Raw genomic sequence first — 18,714 nt, forward strand, 5'->3', positions numbered from 1 at the left:
CGAGATCAGTGTTGCTTTTAATGCACGAAACAGATGAAATGTTTTTAACAAAATCTGAAAAATGGATACATTCAGGTAGTACAGATCACCGTACCTCCAGATTTGACTACCTTGTTTAATGGATAATAAATGATATTCATATATCAATAAATTGCCAGGGAAGCTGTTTGGTGTCTTCACTTGGGAACAAACAGAAGCTAAATGGGCCAAAATGGGCAGGGTTCTACCTAAATTAGTCCAATAAGAAACACATTTGTTTGTTACGGTGTGCACTACTGAACATGTCCTAGGTGCCTTTAGAGCTTGGGCTAAAACGAGAGGCAATGTTTGAACATGTTCATGACAACCTATATAGTATCTGGGTGGGTAAGGAGTAATACAGTATCTCTGTTGAGAACAGAGACTTTCCTCCATTTAAAAGGCACATTTAAGCAAGAATGGAATATTATTTACTTTGAGTCAAGCTGTTAAGTCCTATATTTTAGTTTATGCTGTGGTTTCTGTATACTGTGGTACTTGGTTCTCTTATTTAATTCTAACTATATGCTCAGTAACCTTGTCCTGTGTGTTCCCAGCCTTCATGCAGTGTTCCAGTGATGACACAGCCCCTGTCATTGTGTTTGTGTCCAAGATGTTTATGGTGGACGCCAAGGCCCTGCCTCAGAACAAACAGAGGTAAGTGTGTGTTTGGTGTGTTTGGTCCTGGACATCATGCAGAGGTACAGAAAGTGAGTGTGACTGTAGGAACGACACTAGATGGCACTCTTGTCTATGGGTTTCATGGTGTGTATGTGTGTGGGGTGTGTGGTGTGTGTGTGTGTGTGTATACAGTGCCTTGCGAAAGTATTCGGCCCCCTTGAACTTTGCGACCTTTTGCCACATTTCAGGCTTCAAACATAAAGATATAAAACTGTATTTTTTTTGTGAAGAATCAACAACAAGTGGGACACAATCATGAAGTGGAAGGACATTTATTGGATATTTCAAACTTTTTTAACAAATCAAAAACTGAAAAATTGGGCGAGCAAAATTATTCAGCCCCCTTAAGTTAATACTTTGTAGCGCCACCTTTTGCTGCGATTACAGCTGTAAGTCGCTTGGGGTATGTCTATCAGTTTTGCACATCGAGAGACTGAAATTTTTTTCCCATTCCTCCTTGCAAAACAGCTCGAGCTCAGTGAGGTTGGATGGAGAGCATTTGTGAACAGCAATTTTCAGTTCTTTCCACAGATTCTCGATTGGATTCAGGTCTGGACTTTGACTTGGCCATTCTAACACCTGGATATGTTTATTTTTGAACCATTCCATTGTAGATTTTGCTTTATGTTTTGGATCATTGTCTTGTTGGAAGACAAATCTCCGTCCCAGTCTCAGGTCTTTTGCAGACTGTATCAGGTTTTCTTCCAGAATGGTCCTGTATTTGGCTCCATCCATCTTCCCATCAATTTTAACCATCTTCCCTGTCCCTGCTGAAGAAAAGCAGGCCCAAACCATGATGCTGCCACCACCATGTTTGACAGTGGGGATGGTGTGTTCAGGGTGATGAGCTGTGTTGCTTTTATGCCAAACATAACGTTTTGCATTGTTGCCAAAAAGTTCAATTTTGGTTTCATCTGACCAGAGCACCTTCTTCCACATGTTTGGTGTCTCTCCCAGGTGGCTTGTGGCAAACTTTAAACAACACTTTTTATGGATATCTTTAAGAAATGGCTTTCTTCTTGCCACTCTTCCATAAAGGCCAGATTTGTGCAATATATGACTGATTGTTGTCCTATGGACAGAGTCTCCCACCTCAGCTGTAGATCTCTGCAGTTCATCCAGAGTGATCATGGGCCTCTTGGTTGCATCTCTGATCAGTCTTCTCCTTGTATGAGCTGAAAGTTTAGAGGGACGGCCAGGTCTTGGTAGATTTGCAGTGGTCTGATACTCCTTCCATTTCAATATTATCGCTTGCACAGTGCTCCTTGGGATGTTTAAAGCTTGGGAAATCTTTTTGTATCCAAATCCGGCTTTAAACTTCTTCACAACAGTATCTCGGACCTGCCTGGTGTGTTCCTTGTTCTTCATGATGCTCTCTGCGCTTTTAACGGACCTCTGAGACTATCACAGTGCAGGTGCATTTATACGGAGACTTGATTACACACAGGTGGATTGTATTTATCATCATTAGTCATTTAGGTCAACATTGGATTATTCAGAGATCCTCACTGAACTTCTGGAGAGAGTTTGTTGCACTGAAAGTAAAGGGGCTGAATAATTTTGCACACCCAATTTTTCAGTTTTTGATTTGTTAAAAAAGTTTGAAATATCCAATAAATGTTGTTCCACTTCATGATTGTGTCCCACTTGTTGTTGATTCTTCACAAAAAAATACAGTTTTATATCTTTATGTTTGAAGCCTGAAATGTGGCAAAAGGTCGCAAAGTTCAAGGGGGCCGAATACTTTCGCAAGGCACTGTATATACACTATTGGTCAAAAGTTTGTAAACACTTCAATGAGTAGGTGTGTTTTTCTTTATTTTTACTATTTTCTACATTGTAGAATAATAGTGAAGACATCAAAACTATGAAATAACACATGGAATCATGTAGTAACCAGAAAAGTGTTAACCTCTCTAGGGTACGTAAGACGGTAGCGTCCCACCTCTTCAACAGCCAGTGAAACTGCAGGGCGCCAAATTCAAAACAATAGAAATCCCATAATTAAAATTCCTCAAACATGCATGTATTTTACACCATTTTAAATATACACTTGTTGTAAATCTAGCCACAGTGTCCGATTTCAAAAATGCTTTACGACGAACGCAAACCAAACGATTATGTTAGGTGAGTGCCTATTCACAGAATAACATAGCCATTTTTCCAGCCAAAGAGAGGATTCACAAAAAGCAGAAATATAGATAAAATTAATCACTAACCTTTGATGATCTTCATCAGATGACACTCATAGGACTTCATGTTACACAATACATGTATGTTTTGTTCGGTAAAGTTCATATTTATATCCAAAAATCTGAGTTTACATTGGCGCCTTTCATTCAGAAGTTCCAAAACATCCTTTGATTTTGCAGAGAGCCACATCAATTTACAGGAATACTCATAATAAACATTGCTAAAAGATACAACTGTTATACATGGAATTGTAGATGCACTTTTCCTTGATGCAACTGCTGTGTCAGATTTCAAAAAAAGCTTTACGGAAAAAGCAAACCATGCAATATTCTGAGTCGGTGCTCAGAGCCCAATCAAGACACAATATTATGCAGTCAACAAAAGTCATAAATAGCATTAAATCTTCACTTACCTTTTGCTGATTTTCATCAGAATGCACTCCCAGGACTCCCACTTCCAGAAGAAATGATTGTTTTGTTCGGTAATGTCCATAATTTATGTCCAAATAGTTACTTTTGTTAGCGCGTTTGGAAAACAAATCCAAAGTTACGCAGCGCGTTCACTAAAAGCAGACGAAATGTCAAAAAGTTCCGTCAGTCAGTCAGTAGAAACATGTCAAACGATGTATTGAATCAATCTTTAGGATGTTTTTAACATAAATCTTCAATAATGTTCCAACTGGAGAATTCCATTGTCTTCAGAAGTGCGATGAAACAGAGCTCCCTCTCATGTGAACGTGCATGGTCAGAGCATGATCAGCTCATGGCAGACCTTACTCATTCCCTTCTCCTTCAGCCCCATTTCACAGTAGAAGCATCAGACAAGGTTCTAAAGACTGTTGACATCTAGTGGAAGCCTTAGGAATAGCAACATTACCAATATCCCACTGTATCTTCAATAGGGGCTGAGTTGAAAATCGACCAACCTCAGATTTCCCACTTACTGGTTGTATTTTTGTCTCAGGTTTTTGCCTGCCATATGAGTTCTGTTATACTCACAGACATCATTCAAACAGTTTTAGAAACTTCAGAGTGTTTTCTATCCAAAGCTACTAATGATATGCATATTCTAGCTTTTATAGCTTTGTAGCAGGCCGTTTACTCTGGGCATGCTTTTCATCCGGACGTGAAAATACTGCCCCCTACCCCAAAGAAGTTAAGAAAATCTAAATATTTGAGATTCTTCAAATAGCCACTCTTTGCCTTGATGAAAGCTTTGCACACTCTTGGCATTCTCTCAACTAGCTTCATGAGGTAGTCCCCTGGAATGCATTTTAATTAACAGGTGTGCCTTCTTAAATGTTAATTTGTGTAATTTCTTTCTTTCTTAATTCGTTTGAGCCAATCAGCTGTGTTGTGCCAAGGTAGGGGGTTATACAGAAGATATCCCTATTTGGTAAAAGACGACAGTCCATCATTTCTTTAAGACATGAAGGTCAGTCAATGTGGAACATTTCAAGAACTTTGAAAGTGCAGTCGCAAAAACCATCCAGCGCTGTGATGAAACAGGCTCTCATGAGGACCGCCACAGGAAGACCCAGAGTTACCCCTGCTGCAGAGGATGTTCATTAGAGTTACCAGCCTCAGAAATTGCGGCCCAAATAAATGCTTCACAGAGTTCAAGTAAAAGACATCTCAACATCAACTGTTCAGAGGAGACTGTGTGAATCAGGCCTTCATGGTCGAATTGCTGCAAAGAAACCACTACTAAAGGATACCAATAATAAGAAGAGACTTGCTTGGTCCAAGAAACACGAGCAATGGACATTAGACCGCTGGAATGTGTATTTTGGTCTGATGAGTCCAAATTGGAGATTTTTGATTCCAACCTCTGTGTCTTTGTGAGACGCGGTGTCGGTGAGCAGATGATCTCCGCATGTGTATTTCCCACCGTGAAGCATGGAGGAGGGGGTATCATGGTGTGGGGGTGCTTTGCTGGCGACACTGTGATTTATTTAGAACACTTAACCTGCATGGCTTCCACAGCATTCTGCAGCGATTCACCATCCCTTCTGGTTTGCGCTTAGTGGGACTATCATTTGTTTTTCAACAGGACAATGACCCAACACACCTCCAGACTGTATAAGGGCTATTTTATCACGGAGGAGAGTGATGACCTGCTGCATCAGATGACCTGGCCTCCACAACTCCAAAGAATGCCAAAGCTGTCATCAAGGCAAAGAGTGGCTATTTGAAGAATCTCAAATATAAAATATATTTTTGATTTTATTTATCACTTTTTTTGGTTACTACATGATTCCATATGTGTTATTTCATAGTTTTGATGTCTTCATTATTATTATACAATGTAGGAAATTGTAAAAATAAAGAACCCTTGAATGACACATACACAGAGTGCATTTGGAAAGTATTCAAACATCCTTCACTTTTTTCACATTTTGTTACGTTACAGCTATTCTACTGATATCATTAAAATACCACAAAAGGATGCTGCACTACAGTAGAGCCACCCCAGCACCACATTTGCTCCTCAGAAGCAGATTTTCGCAGCTCCCCAGTGTTATTTTAATGGCCGTGGCCTGTGAAGCACGTGTTGAGGAAAATGTATTGGCAGGGTGGGTTATAAGCTTGCCTGGCTTAATAAACCAATAGAAAAGTCCCAAAACTGCAAATCCATGTGGCTGAGGCAAAAAGTACCATAAAAAAACATTAGCCTAAAGTTTGGGAAAGATTTGGGGAAGTGGTAAAGGAGGATGATGGCAGTCCCGGTAGTGCTGAGCGAATAACTGACCATTTGTTTTTTTACCTCTGTTATTACGCCTAAACAACTAATTGACCTACATCGGTTCAATTACTTGAATTTAATTTAGTTTCGTGTTTTTTTGCCCAACGCAACGTTTCTCTAGAGAGAAATCAAATAATTCAGGAGAGAAATCAAGTCAATAACTATGTGGGACGCTGGGCTGAAGGAATTTGTAGTTTTCATTAAGCAAATATTCAACCTAGTTCAGTGCAGAAATGTGGTAATTAACTACAATAACCATAATCCATTTAAAAAATAAATAAAAAATTATGGCTCCGACAGAGACTGATCAGAGTGGAAGAGGTGACGCGAGAGGTTTCACTCTTGCCAAAATCTGTCCAAAATAAGCCCAATTTGTTTCTACGGGCTTATTATGGACTGAAGCTTTTCTCCTGCCTTCCCGCCTTTGTTAGGGTGGAGACATGAGCATCTCAACATTATATACAGATCTCTGGACCGATACACTTTCACGCCTGCTTTGCTAGGTTAAATCAAATCAAATTTTATTTGTCACATACACATGGTTAGCAGATGTTAATGCGAGTGTAGCGAAATGCTTGTGCTTCTAGTTCCAACAATGCAGTAATAACCAACAAGTAATCTAGCTAACAATTCCAAAATTACTACCTTATAGACACAAGTGTAAGGGGATAAAGAATATGTACATAAAGATATATGAATGAGTGATGGTACAGAGCGGCATAGGCAAGATACAGTAGATGGTATTGAGTGCAGTATATACATATGAGATGAGTATGTAAACAAAGTGGCATAGTTAAAGTGCCTAGTGATACATGTATTACATAAAGTTGCAGTAGATGATATAGAGTACAGTATATACATATGAGATGAATAATGTAGGGTATGTAAACATTATATTATATTACTTAGGTTAGATACACAAAGACTGCATGAGAGACAAATCTACACAACGACAAGAGGGACAGAGACAGTTTGTGAAAGCATAACTTATCTACTTTGAAGAACTAGTGAAATTATTTTTTTTGACAGCTCTGCAGCATATTTAAGCAGGCTAGCTAAATAGGATGCCTAAAGACAGTACAGTATGGGGAGAACAGAGAGAACGTTAGATGGTCTGGCTGGATGACTGCTATTGCCTGAGCAGAGATGAGATCATGACTTAAAGGAATTAAAAATAATACAATAAAATACAAATGAAGTAGTATACACAACTGAAATATTTTATTTCATAGTAATTGTCCATTTTTCTATTGATATCTACCCAGTGGTTCCCAACCTTTTTCAGTTTCTGTACCACTAACTGAATTTTGCTCTGCCAGGAGTACCCCTGAAATACCCCCTCATGTGCATTTTACCTGTAGACCTATGGTCTCATGAGTCTTCTCAAGTACCCCTTGTGGATAGGTCATGTACCCCGAGGGATCCTACAGTAGTATCAATGGTTGTGAACCACTGGTCTAACCAATGAGGACCTGACACATGTCATTGTTTTGGTCAATTGAATGGTCACTATTTTTGGTTTTGGAATTTCTGTTACAAAGCTCTAAAATCATTGTAATGTCATTATTTCACAATGCAAAAATATCGAAACCGAAATAATAATTTTTTAATAATATAACCGAAACCCAACCAACCTAAAAAAAAAAAGCACTACTGTTCAGATAGATGGGTTAAATGGGATAGTAGCCTGAAATCTGGACACTGACTTTGTCTGTAGCCTAGTATTTCTTGCAGTAAAATTATTTACCAAATGTACATTTTGACTCGGGAACAGGAGTGGAGAAATGTTATTTCTTTATGCATTCTTGAGAGAATGAATGTGCGGTTAGGGACCGTATGTAAAGGTGCTATCTTTATCAGCATCATAAAAGCTGATAGTATTTCAACCACATAAAATATCAAATCAAATTTATTTATATAGCCCTTCGTTCATCAGCTGATATCTCAAAGTGCTGTACAGAAACCCAGCCTAAAACCCCAATCAGCAAGCAATGCAGGTGTAGAAGCACAGTGGCTAGGAAAAACTCCCTAGAAAGGCCAAAACCTAGGAAGAAACCTAGAGAGGAACCAGGCTATGTGGGGTGGCCAGTCCTCTTCTGGCTGTGCCTGGTGGAGATTATAACAGAACATGGCCAAGATGTTCAAATGTTCATAAATGACCAGCATGGTCGAATAATAATAATAAGGCAGGACAGTTGAAACTGGAGCAGCAGCATGGCCAGGTGGACTGGGGACAGCAAGGAGTCATCATGTCAGGTAGTCCTGGGGCATGGTCCTAGGGCTCAGGTCCTCCGAGAGAGAGAACGAAAGAGAGAAGGAGAGAATTAGAGAATGCACACTTAGATTCACACGGGACACCGAATAGGACAGGAGAAGTACTCCAGATATAACAAACTGACCCTAGCCCCCCGACACACAAACTACTGCAGCATAAATACTGGAGGCCGAGACAGGCTAAATATGCATCTAAGCTGAACTGAAATCCTATCATAAACATGTTGGGTAGTTTTCACAGCTTTTAATTCCCTTAAAACCGGTCAAACTGACGTCATTTGGAGATTTTGCACTGAAAATCTTCCCGGGCCCTAAATGTCTTTGCTGCCCGAGAGAAAGAACTTTACTGACGTCAACTAGATTGAAGCATTCATTCTACTGATTCATTACATTAGTTTGGTGAGCAAGGGTTTATTTAGTTTAATTAACTGGGTCGTTCGAGCCCTGAGTGCTGATTGGCTAACAGCCCTGGTATATCAGAAAGTATGACAAAACATGCAGCATTTTTACTGCCCTAATTACATTGGTAACCACTTTATAATAGCAATAAGGCGCCTTGGGGGTTTGTGGGATATGGCCAGTATACCGCGGCTAAGCGCTGTTTCCAGGCACTCCGCAATGCTTGTGCTTAAGAACAGCCCTTAGCCATGGTATATTGGCCGTATCCCCCCCCCCCCGTGCCTTATTGCTTAATTCTAGTGCAACAAGTAATGACAGAAGAGAAGCATGTATCTAATTATAAGTTGACGGACAAATAGCCTACCAAAATGTTGGACATTTATAAGCAGAAACATAAGCCTAAAAGGCCTGTCAAAAAATTGCTCTGCCATCTCTCCCTGTACAGCGCATTTTCTATATTTGTGGGTTAGGGTCGGTTGTGGGCCTCAGATTTGCACTTGGCCGGGCTGTTGCGGATGGGTTATTAGCAGGTGCGGGTGAAAAACAGACACACACATACATCAACACCCCCCTCTGTCTGTCGGTATTACTCCCTGTTCTCTATCTGACCTGTCTGTCGGTGTTCTCTATCTGACCTGGTATCATCCTCGGTTCTCTATCTGACCTGGTATCATCCTGTATTACTCCCTGTTCTCTATCTGACCGGTATTACTCCCTGTTCTCTATCTGACCTGGTATCATCCTGTCGGTATTACTCCCTGTTCTCTATCTGACCTGGTATCATCCTGTCGGTATTACTCCCTGTTCTCTATCTGACCTGGTATCATCCTGTCGGTATTACTCCCTGTTCTCTATCTGACCTGGTATCATCCTGTCGGTATTACTCCCTGTTCTCTATCTGACCTGGTATCATCCTGTCGGTATTACTCCCTGTTCTCTATCTGACCTGGTATCATCCTGTCGGTATTACTCCCTGTTCTCTATCTGACCTGGTATCATCCTGTCGGTATTACTCCCTGTTCTCTATCTGACCTGGTATCATCCTGTCGGTATTACTCCCTGTTCTCTATCTGACCTGGTATCATCCTGTCGGTATTACTCCCTGTTCTCTATCTGACCTGGTATCATCCTCAGTGTCTGTATGCCTTAGGTCTGTGGAGTAGAAAGAAACCCCCTTGGCAGGCAGACCTCATCTCTCCTCTCAATTCAATTCAAGGGGCTTTATTGCCATGGGAAACATGTTAACATTGCCAAAGCAAGTGAAGTAGATATTATACAAAAGTGTAATAAACAATAAAAATGAACAGTAAACATTACACTCACAGAAGTTCCAAAAGTATAAAGACATTACAACTGTCATATTATGTAAAAATACAGTGTTGTAACAATGTGCAAATGGTTAAAGTACAAAAGGGAAAATAAATAAACATAAATAAGTGTTGTATTTACAATGGTGTTTGTGCTTCACTGGTTGCCATTTTCAAATTCTTCGTGGATCTGTGTAATCTGAGGGAAATATGTGCCTCTAATCTGGTCATACATTTCAAATCAAATTTTATTTGTCACATACACATGGTTAGCAGATGTTAATGTGAGTGTAGTGAAATGCTTGTGTTTCTAGTTCTGACAATGCAGTAATAACCAACAAGTAATATAACCTAACAATTCCACAACTACCTTATACACACAAGTGTAAAGGGATGAAGAATATGTACATAAAGATATATGAATGAGTGATGGTACAGAACGGCATAGGCAAGATGCAGTAGATGGTATCGAGTACAGTATATACATATGAGATGAGTAATGTAGGGTATGTAAAAATTATATTAAGTGGCATTGTTTAAAGTGGCTAGTGATACATTATTACAAAGATGGCAAATGCAGTAGATGGTATTAGTATATACATAAGATGGTAATGTAGGGTTATATTAAGTGGCATTGTTTAAAGTGGCTAGTGATACATTTTTTTACATCAATTTTCCATTATTAAAGTGGCTGGAGTTGAGTCAGTATGTTGACAGCAGCCACCCAATGTTAGTGATGGCTGTTTAACAGTCTGATTGATGGCCTTGAGATAGAAGCTGTTTTTTAGTCTCTCGATCCCAGCTTTGATGCACCTGCACTGACCTCGCCTTCTGGATGATAGTGGGGTGAACAGGCAGTGGCTCGGGTGGTTGTTGTCCTTGATGATCTTTATGGCCTTCCTGTGACATCGGGTGGTGTAGGTGTCCTGGAGGGCAGGTAGTTTGCCCCCGGTGATGCGTTGTGCAGACCTCACTACCCTCTGGAGAGCCTTACGGTTGTGGGTGGTGATACAGACCGATAGGATGCTCTCGATTGTGCATCTGTAAAAGTTTGTCAGGGTTTTTTTTGGTGCCAAGCCAAATTTCTTCAGTCTCCTGAGGTTGAAGAGGCGCTACTAGGAGAGTTTGGAGGGTACTATGGTGTTTAATGCTGAGCTGTAGTCGATGAACAGCATTCTCACATAGGTATTCCTCTTGTCCAGATGGGTTAGGTCAGTGTGGTTGAGATTGCATCGTCTGTGGACCTATTGGGGCGGTAAGCAAATTGGAGTGGGTCTAGGCTGTCAGGTAGGGTGGAGTTGATATGGTCCTTGACTAGTCTCTCAAAGCACATGATGACAGAAGTGAGTGCTACGGTTGGTAGTCGTTTAGCTCAGTTACCTTAGCTTTCTTGGGAACAGGAACAATGGCAGCCCTCCTGAAGCATGTGGGAACAGCAGACTGGGATAAGGATTGATTGAATATGTCCGTAAACACACCAGCCAGCTGGTCTGCGCATGCTCTGAGGACGCGTATGGGGATGCCGTCTGGGCCTGCAGCCTTGCGAGGGTTAACACGTTTAAATGTTTTACTCGCGTCGGCTGCAGTGAAGGAGAGCCTGCAGGTTTTGATAGCGGGCGGTGTCAGTGGCACTGTATTGTCCTCAAAGCGAGCAAAGAAGTTGTTTAGTCTGTCTGGGAGCAAGACATCCTGGTCCGTGACGGGGACCAGGATGTCTTGCTTATAGTCTTATAATCTGTGATTGACTGTAGACCCTGCCACATACCTCTCGTGTCTGAGCCGTTGAATTGTGACTCTACTTTGTCTCTATATTGACGCTTAGCTTGTTTGATTGCCTTGCGGAGGGAATAGCTACACTGTTTGTATTCAGTCATGTTTCCGGTCACCTTGCCCTGATTAAAAGCAGTGATTTGCGCTTTCAGTTTTGCTCGAATGCTGCCATCAATCCACGGCTTCTGGTTTGGGAATTTTGTAATAGTTGCTGTGGGTACGACATCGACGATGCACTTGCTAATAAACTCGCTCACCGAATCAGCATATTCTTCAATGTTGTTGTTTGACGCAATGCGGAACATATCCCAGTCCACGTGATCTTGAAGCCTGGAATCAGATTGGTCGGACCAGCGTTGAACAGACCTGAGCGCGGGAGCTTCCTGTATTAGTCTGTCTATGGGCAGGGAGCAACAAAATGGAGTTGTGCTCAGCTTTTCCGAAAGGAGGGCGGGTGAGGGCCTTATATGCATCGCGGAAGTTAGAATAACAATGATCCAGGGTTTTACCAGCCCTGATAGCACAATCGATATGCTGATAGAATTTAGGGAGTCTTGTTTTCAGATTAGCCTTGTTAAAATCCCCAGCTACAATGAATGTAGCCTCAGGATATGTGGTTTCCAGTTTACATAGAGTCAAATGAAGATTGTTCAGGTCCATCGATGTGTCTGCTTGGGGGGAATATATGTGGCTGTGATTATAATCGAAGAGAATTCTCTTGGTAGATAATGCGGTCAACATTTGATTGTGAGGAATTCTAAATCAGGTTAACAGAAGGACTTGAGCAGGAGGTTAGGAAGTTCAGCTCAGTTTCCACCTCATTTTTTGGGCAGTGAGCACATAGCCTGTCTTCTTTTGAGAGCCAGGTCTGCCTACGACGGCCTTTCTCAATAGCAGGGCTATGCTCACTGAGTCTGTACATAGCATTCCTTAAGTTTGGGACAGTCACAGTGGTCAGGTATTCTGCCACTGTGCACTCTCTGTTTAGGGCCAAATAGCATTCTAGTTTGCTCTGTTTTTTTGTTAATTCTTTCCAATGTGTCAAGTAATTATTTGTTTATTTCTCATGATTTGGTTGGGTCTAATTGTGTTGCTGATTTGGGGCTCTGTGGGGTGTGTTTGTGAACAGAGGACCAGCTTGCTTAGGGGACTCTTCTCCAGGTTCATCTCACTGTAGGTGATGGCTTTGTTATGGAATGTTTGGGAATCACTTCCTTTTAAGTAGTTGTAGAATTTAATGGCTCTTTTCTAGATTTTGATAATTAGCGGGTATCGGCCTTCTTCTGCTCTGCATGTATTATTTGGTGTTTTACATTGTACACGGAGGATATTTTTGCTCTCCCTATTCACTTAACCCCCACAGGTTGCTCTCTTTGTCACTCACTCACTCACTTCCTCCTCTCCTCTGTCACGGTATCAACCGGTAATGGCTGATTCTACCATTACACTGTGAGAAAGGAGGGAGAGAGAGATAGAGACCTAACTAGTCTGTATTAGTTCAGTGAGAGATAGAAAGGGGGAGAGGGAAGGATGTTAGTGAAGAGGAAGCATGCCATCCCACACACAGTATGCTACAGTAGAAAAGGCCTGGCCACCATCAGCCTAATGATCCAGCCAGGACCCCTTCCTTCCCCTGATGGCTGCCACCTGCTGCAGTAGAACACACACGCTGCTGGCAGATCCCAGGCCACCCATGGACTAGTTGGGGACAATTACTGTACATACCACAGATTTTCTCTCATCAGATCCATACCTTGTCAGCCCAGACATATCATTGGCCACCCTTGGACTAGTAGGACCATTGAAACTACATACCATAGCCTCTCATCTGATTATTATTATTTATTTATTTTATCTATACTGTATCACCTCAGGCATATCTGTGGCTAGCATGGGTCATTGAAGCTGTGCATATCACTTCAGGCGTATCTCTGATCCTATTTTAGCACTCCTACTCTGAGACACTTGCTAAATACAGGCCCAGAGTTGTAACCTGATCAGGAAAACCCCTGGTCCCTAATGTTAAGAACTACAAATACCACAGCATCTGTGTCTTGTTTCTCTTGACACACATTTGGGACAGATCTAGGATCAGCTTCCCCTCTTCCTTTCCTAACCTTAACCATTAGTGTGGGAAACTGACCATAGATTGGCATCTAGGGGAAACTTCATCCTAGACCGTTCATACTGGAACAGTTGAGTTCAGCTCCATTGAGCCAGCCTGACCTAGATCTTTGTGTACATGCTACATAAGTAAAGCTATGCATAATCATGTTCCGTTTACTTCACTGACTGTTTTGCCATCTTAACGGCTTACAATCTTTCTGGATGTCTTCTAAATAGCAACTTATTCCCTATATAGTCCACTGCTTTTGACCAGAGTCCTATGGGCTAAGATCTGCCTTCTCTGCAAAGGAAAACATAACTTATTCAATGGCCTCTACTATCATCTGTGTCCCAAATGGCACCTATTCCCTATGTACAGTGCCAGTCAAAGGTTTGGACACACTTACTCGTTCAAGGGTTTTTCTTTATTTGTACTAGTTTCTACATTGTAGAATAATAGTGAAGACATCAACTATGAAATAACACATGGAATCATGTAGTAAACAAAAAACTGTTAAACAAATCAAAATATATTATATTTTTTATATTCTTCAAAGTAGCCCCCCTTTGCCTTGATGACAGCTTTACACACTCTTGGCATTCTGTCAACCAGCTTCACCTGAAATGCTTTTCCAACAGTCTTGAAGAGTTCCCACATATACTGATCACTCGTTGGCTGCTTTTCCTTCACTCTGCGGTCCAACTCATCCCATCTCAATTGGGTTGAGGTCGGGTGATTGTGGAGGCCAGGTCATCTGATGCAGCACTCCATCACTTTCCTTCTTGGTTAACAAGCCCTTACACAGCCATTTTTTTTGGAAACGTTTAACTGGTACTGTATATAGCGATCTACTTTTGACTGGGGGTGTTTGGTGTGTTGTATAGTGTCCAGTGTACAATACAAATATCAGGTATATTATATGTTTATGAGTAGTCTGTTGCAGATGGTACATGTTTGTGTTTTACATGAATAGCTTTCAATGCAGACACTTCGAACAATTTCCTTTTGGCTGTTTTAGATACAACAGTATGTGTCTATTTCCCTTCTCGGTTCAACTTAAGGGGCTTTATTGGCATGGGAAAACATGTTAACATTGCCAAAGCATATGAAATAGATAATAAACAAAAGTGAAATAAACCATATAAAATGTACACTCAAAGTTCCAAAATAGACATATGACATTTGAAATGTACAGTGTTGTAACAATGTGAAAATAGTACACAAGGGAAAATGAATAAACATAAATATGGGTTGTGTTTACAATGGTGTTTGTTCTTCACTGATTGCCCTTTTCTTGTGGCAACAGGTCACAAATCTTGCTGTTGTGATGGCACGCTGGTATTTCACCCAATAGAAATGGGAGTTTATCAAAATTTGATTTGTTTTTGAATTCTTTGTGGGTCTGTAATCTGAGGGAAATATGTCTCTCTAATATGGTCATACATTGGGCAGGAGGTTAGGAAGTGCAACTCGGTTTCCACCTCATTTTATGGGCAGTGTGCACATAGCCTGTCTTCTTGAGAGCCATGTCTGCTATGTTCACTGAGTCTGTACATAGTCAAAGCTTTCCTTCATTTTGTGTCAGTCACAGTGGTCTCTCTGTCTCTGTTTCTCTTTCTGAATCAGCTTCAGGGGGTTCCTGGCTGACACTCCTACATGCCTCCACAGCTATGGTTATGCTTTGTTACCATGGCACCCACCATCAATTTAGGTCTCAGTAGTAGTTCTGAGACTGCTCGTAGGAGTGAGAGGGCAACCTCTCTGTTTCTATCTCTCTCTACACCCCGTTCTTTCTCTCTCCCTCTCTCGCCCCTTCCTTTCTGACTCTCTCTCTCCATCTGTCTGTGTCTCTCTCTCCACAAACAGTCTTGACCTGGTGTTTTAAATGTCCTCACATCTGATTGGCTGGTGATGTCAGTGGGTTTTATTAATGGCTCTGGGCAGTTGCTCGGCAGAATACACACACTGGCATGCACACAGCCACACACTAAAACATCCCTCTCTCATTAACAGTATGAGGAACCTAGATGTTCTGTTTCTTTTTATCAAAGCAGCAGTCGTTCTGTATGTTTTAATTATTTATAAGAGATAGCAAAACATCTATAACAGAACTTGGAAAGAGTTTCATCATGGAACAACAAGGCTGTTGAGTTAACAAATGAATCAGTGAACAAAAGAGTGAAACCAATGTGTTCTGTTTTCAAGTCCTGTAGAATCCCACAAGTGTGATGAAAGCAGAATTCTAAGTTTATCAAGTGAGAATTCTCAAACAAATGTGACCCAAATGTTTTTTGATCTCAGCAACACAATAGCACGTGCAGCAAAGACTAAGAAGCAGAGTCAGACTTCAACCAACCATCCAAAGCGTTCCAGTATGGATGAAGGCGTTCCAGCCTTCCAGTATGGTATGATGCTGATGAAGACGGTTTCACGAACAGCTTTAGTATCAATATCGTCTCATTTTCCACATATTTAAAACCGATATATATCACACACACACACACACAACCAGCTTATAACACACTTAAAAGGCTTGTGGTTTTGAGAGAATCCTACTTTAACGTTGAGAAGCTTGCGAAGCCATTACTTTATAACCACTGCAACAGAGGCCAGAGACCACAACGCATGGCTTTCCCATTATTGCCCATGAGCGACTGATTTGACCTCATCAAGAAAAACACGGCAGCTCTGCTGTGGTCGCTTTGTTAAAGAATGTAGCTACGCAGTACGCTTATGAATGCAACGGGTTGGAATTGTTGAACGTGGAGGAAATAAGTGAATCTCGGGTGAAATGGAATATGAGGGGGATGAGTGTGTGTGCAGTGCACGCAGGTATGTGTGTTGTTTGAAAGAGTGTGTGTGTGGGGTGACAAATTGCAGGAGACACACCTCACACCAGAAGCAGAAGTCAGTGGTTAGCAGCATTCCACAAGTAGTCCTTCAGTACAATACATTGTTCCATTTCTCCCATGTTGCGGTCTTCATGGCAAGCCTGTATTCGTTTAGGCCCGTTTCTGTCTAATTTATACAAAACGTAATCAACCTGCCCCCCCTATAATCTTTGTGAATCAGCAGAGCTTGTTTCATTGTTTGTTTATGTCCCAAATGGCACCCTATTCCCTGTGGGCCCAGGTCAAAAGTAGTGCACTATATAGGGAATGGGGTGCCATTTGGGACGGATCCTAAATTATGGGATAGTTTAAGCGGTCGGTCGTCAGGGAGCTGAACTTGTGTGGATGGCCACTACTGTCAATCATGGCTTCCAGCTGTATCAATGTAGTCACTTTGAAGCTCTCTCTCACAAACACACACACAGACACACACACACACACCACTCACCGCAATGACTCTGCAGTTTGCCATTTCAAATGACACACCCACGTGCCTTGAGTTTGTGGTGGCCAGAGCAATTTTAGAGTGATTGTTATTCTGTTTTTCCAGCTTGGCCCGGAGACACCACCTATGTTGTCATAATTGGTCAAATTTAACCTTTGCATATTTTCCATCGCCGGTAGGGAATTAGAACATAGTTTCTCAGTGAGGGAAGTTAGCAGCACAAATAACCATCATGCGATGACGGGACTTGTTAGGATGAGGTACAAGCCTGACCTCTTGACTCCATTCTGCACCCCAAATGGCACCCTATTGCCTAGTGCACTACTTTTGACCAGAGCCCTAGTCCCATACCATTCACACGCTCTCTGGAAACACCAAGTGGACACACATACAGTACCAGTAAAACATTTGGACACCTATTCATTCAAGGGTTTTTCTTTATTTTTACTATTTTCTACATTGTAGAATAATAGTGAAGACATCAAAACTATGAAATAACACATGGAATCATAAAGTAACTAAAAAAGTGTTCAACAAATCAAAATATATAATCATGTCTTAAAGTAATGATGTACTGTCGTTTCTCTTTGCTTATTATCTTCTGTATACCACCCCTACCTTGTCACAACACAACAGATTGTCTCAAACGCATTTCCAATTCACTTTTAACAAGGCACACCTGTTAATTGAAATGCATTCCAGGTGACTACCTCATGAAGCTGGTTGAGAGAATGCCAAGAGTATGCAAAGCTGTCATCAAGGCAAAGGGATTTGTCAAGCACTTTTTGTTTGTTTACTACATGATTCCATATGTGTTATTTCATAGTTTTGATGTCTTCACTATTATTCTAGAATAGTAAAAAATAGAGAAAATAGTAAAAATAAAGAAAATCCCTTGAATGAGTAGATGTGTCAACTTTTTGACCGGTATTGTATTTTTTATGGACTCTAAAATTGCTCGTGCTGATAGATATTCATTCATTTCTTTCTTTTATATGGGGATTGTGGGGATTTTGGGAATTGTGTGTATTGCAAGATATTGCTGCCCTGTTAGAGCTGGAAGCACAAGTATTGCCCTGCACCTGCGATAACATTTGCAAAATTGTGTACACGACCAGTACATTTTGATTTGAAGTAGTGTACCAAATATGGACTAGGGTTCCATTTGGGACACATACTGTAGCGACAAGCACAGGCTGATACTAGATCATTTTACTCCCATGAATCATTTTAAATCTCAGATTGGATAGCCGTTAAACATAGATTACACCTTTTTTAAGGAGCATTTTCCTTGGAAACCTGCTCTTTTTAACTTATTTTATGCTCTTTGCGCTGTTTTAACTTCCATTCATTGTTGTGTTGTGTTCTGTCTGTGTAACTACACAGTGTATTCATAAAGTATTCAGACCTTTCACTTTTTCCACATTTTGTTACGTTACAGACTTATCCCCCCCCCCCATCAGTCTACACACAATACCGCATAATGAGAAAGGAAAAACAGGTTTTTAGAAACTTTTGCAAATGTATTTAATATAAAAACTGAAATCACATTTACATTAGTATTCAGACACTTTACTCAGTACTTTGTTGAAGCACCTTTGGCAGCGATTACATCCTTGACTATTCTTGGGTATGACGCTACAAGCTTGTCACACTTGTATTTGGGGAGTGTCTCACATTCCTCTCTGCAGATCCTCTCAAGCTCAGGTTGTATGGGGAGCGTCGCTGCACAGATATTTTCAGATCTCTCCAGAGATATTCGATAGGGTTCAAGTCCGGGCTCTGACTGGGTCACTCAAGGACATTCAGAGAATTCTCCTGAAGCCACTCCTGTGTTGTCTTGGTTATGTGCTTAGGGTCCTTGTCCTGTTGGATGGTGAACCT

General features: G+C 41.1%; 1 protein-coding gene across 3 annotated transcripts in view; it reads left to right on the forward strand.

Moving 5' to 3' along the window:
• The window catches only part of efl1 (elongation factor like GTPase 1), a 111,802-nt gene that overhangs the window by 8,505 nt on the left and 84,583 nt on the right, over nucleotides 1–18,714 (forward strand). For all 3 annotated transcript variants that reach the window (XM_042319011.1, XM_042319013.1, XM_042319012.1), the window contains exon 12: nucleotides 576–675. In XM_042319011.1, the coding sequence (XP_042174945.1) occupies nucleotides 576–675 (100 nt within the window). The remainder of the gene's footprint in view (nucleotides 1–575; nucleotides 676–18,714) is intronic.

This window comes from Oncorhynchus tshawytscha, unplaced genomic scaffold, assembly GCF_018296145.1.
Source record: "Oncorhynchus tshawytscha isolate Ot180627B unplaced genomic scaffold, Otsh_v2.0 Un_scaffold_7041_pilon_pilon, whole genome shotgun sequence".
Lineage (NCBI taxonomy): Eukaryota > Metazoa > Chordata > Actinopteri > Salmoniformes > Salmonidae > Oncorhynchus > Oncorhynchus tshawytscha.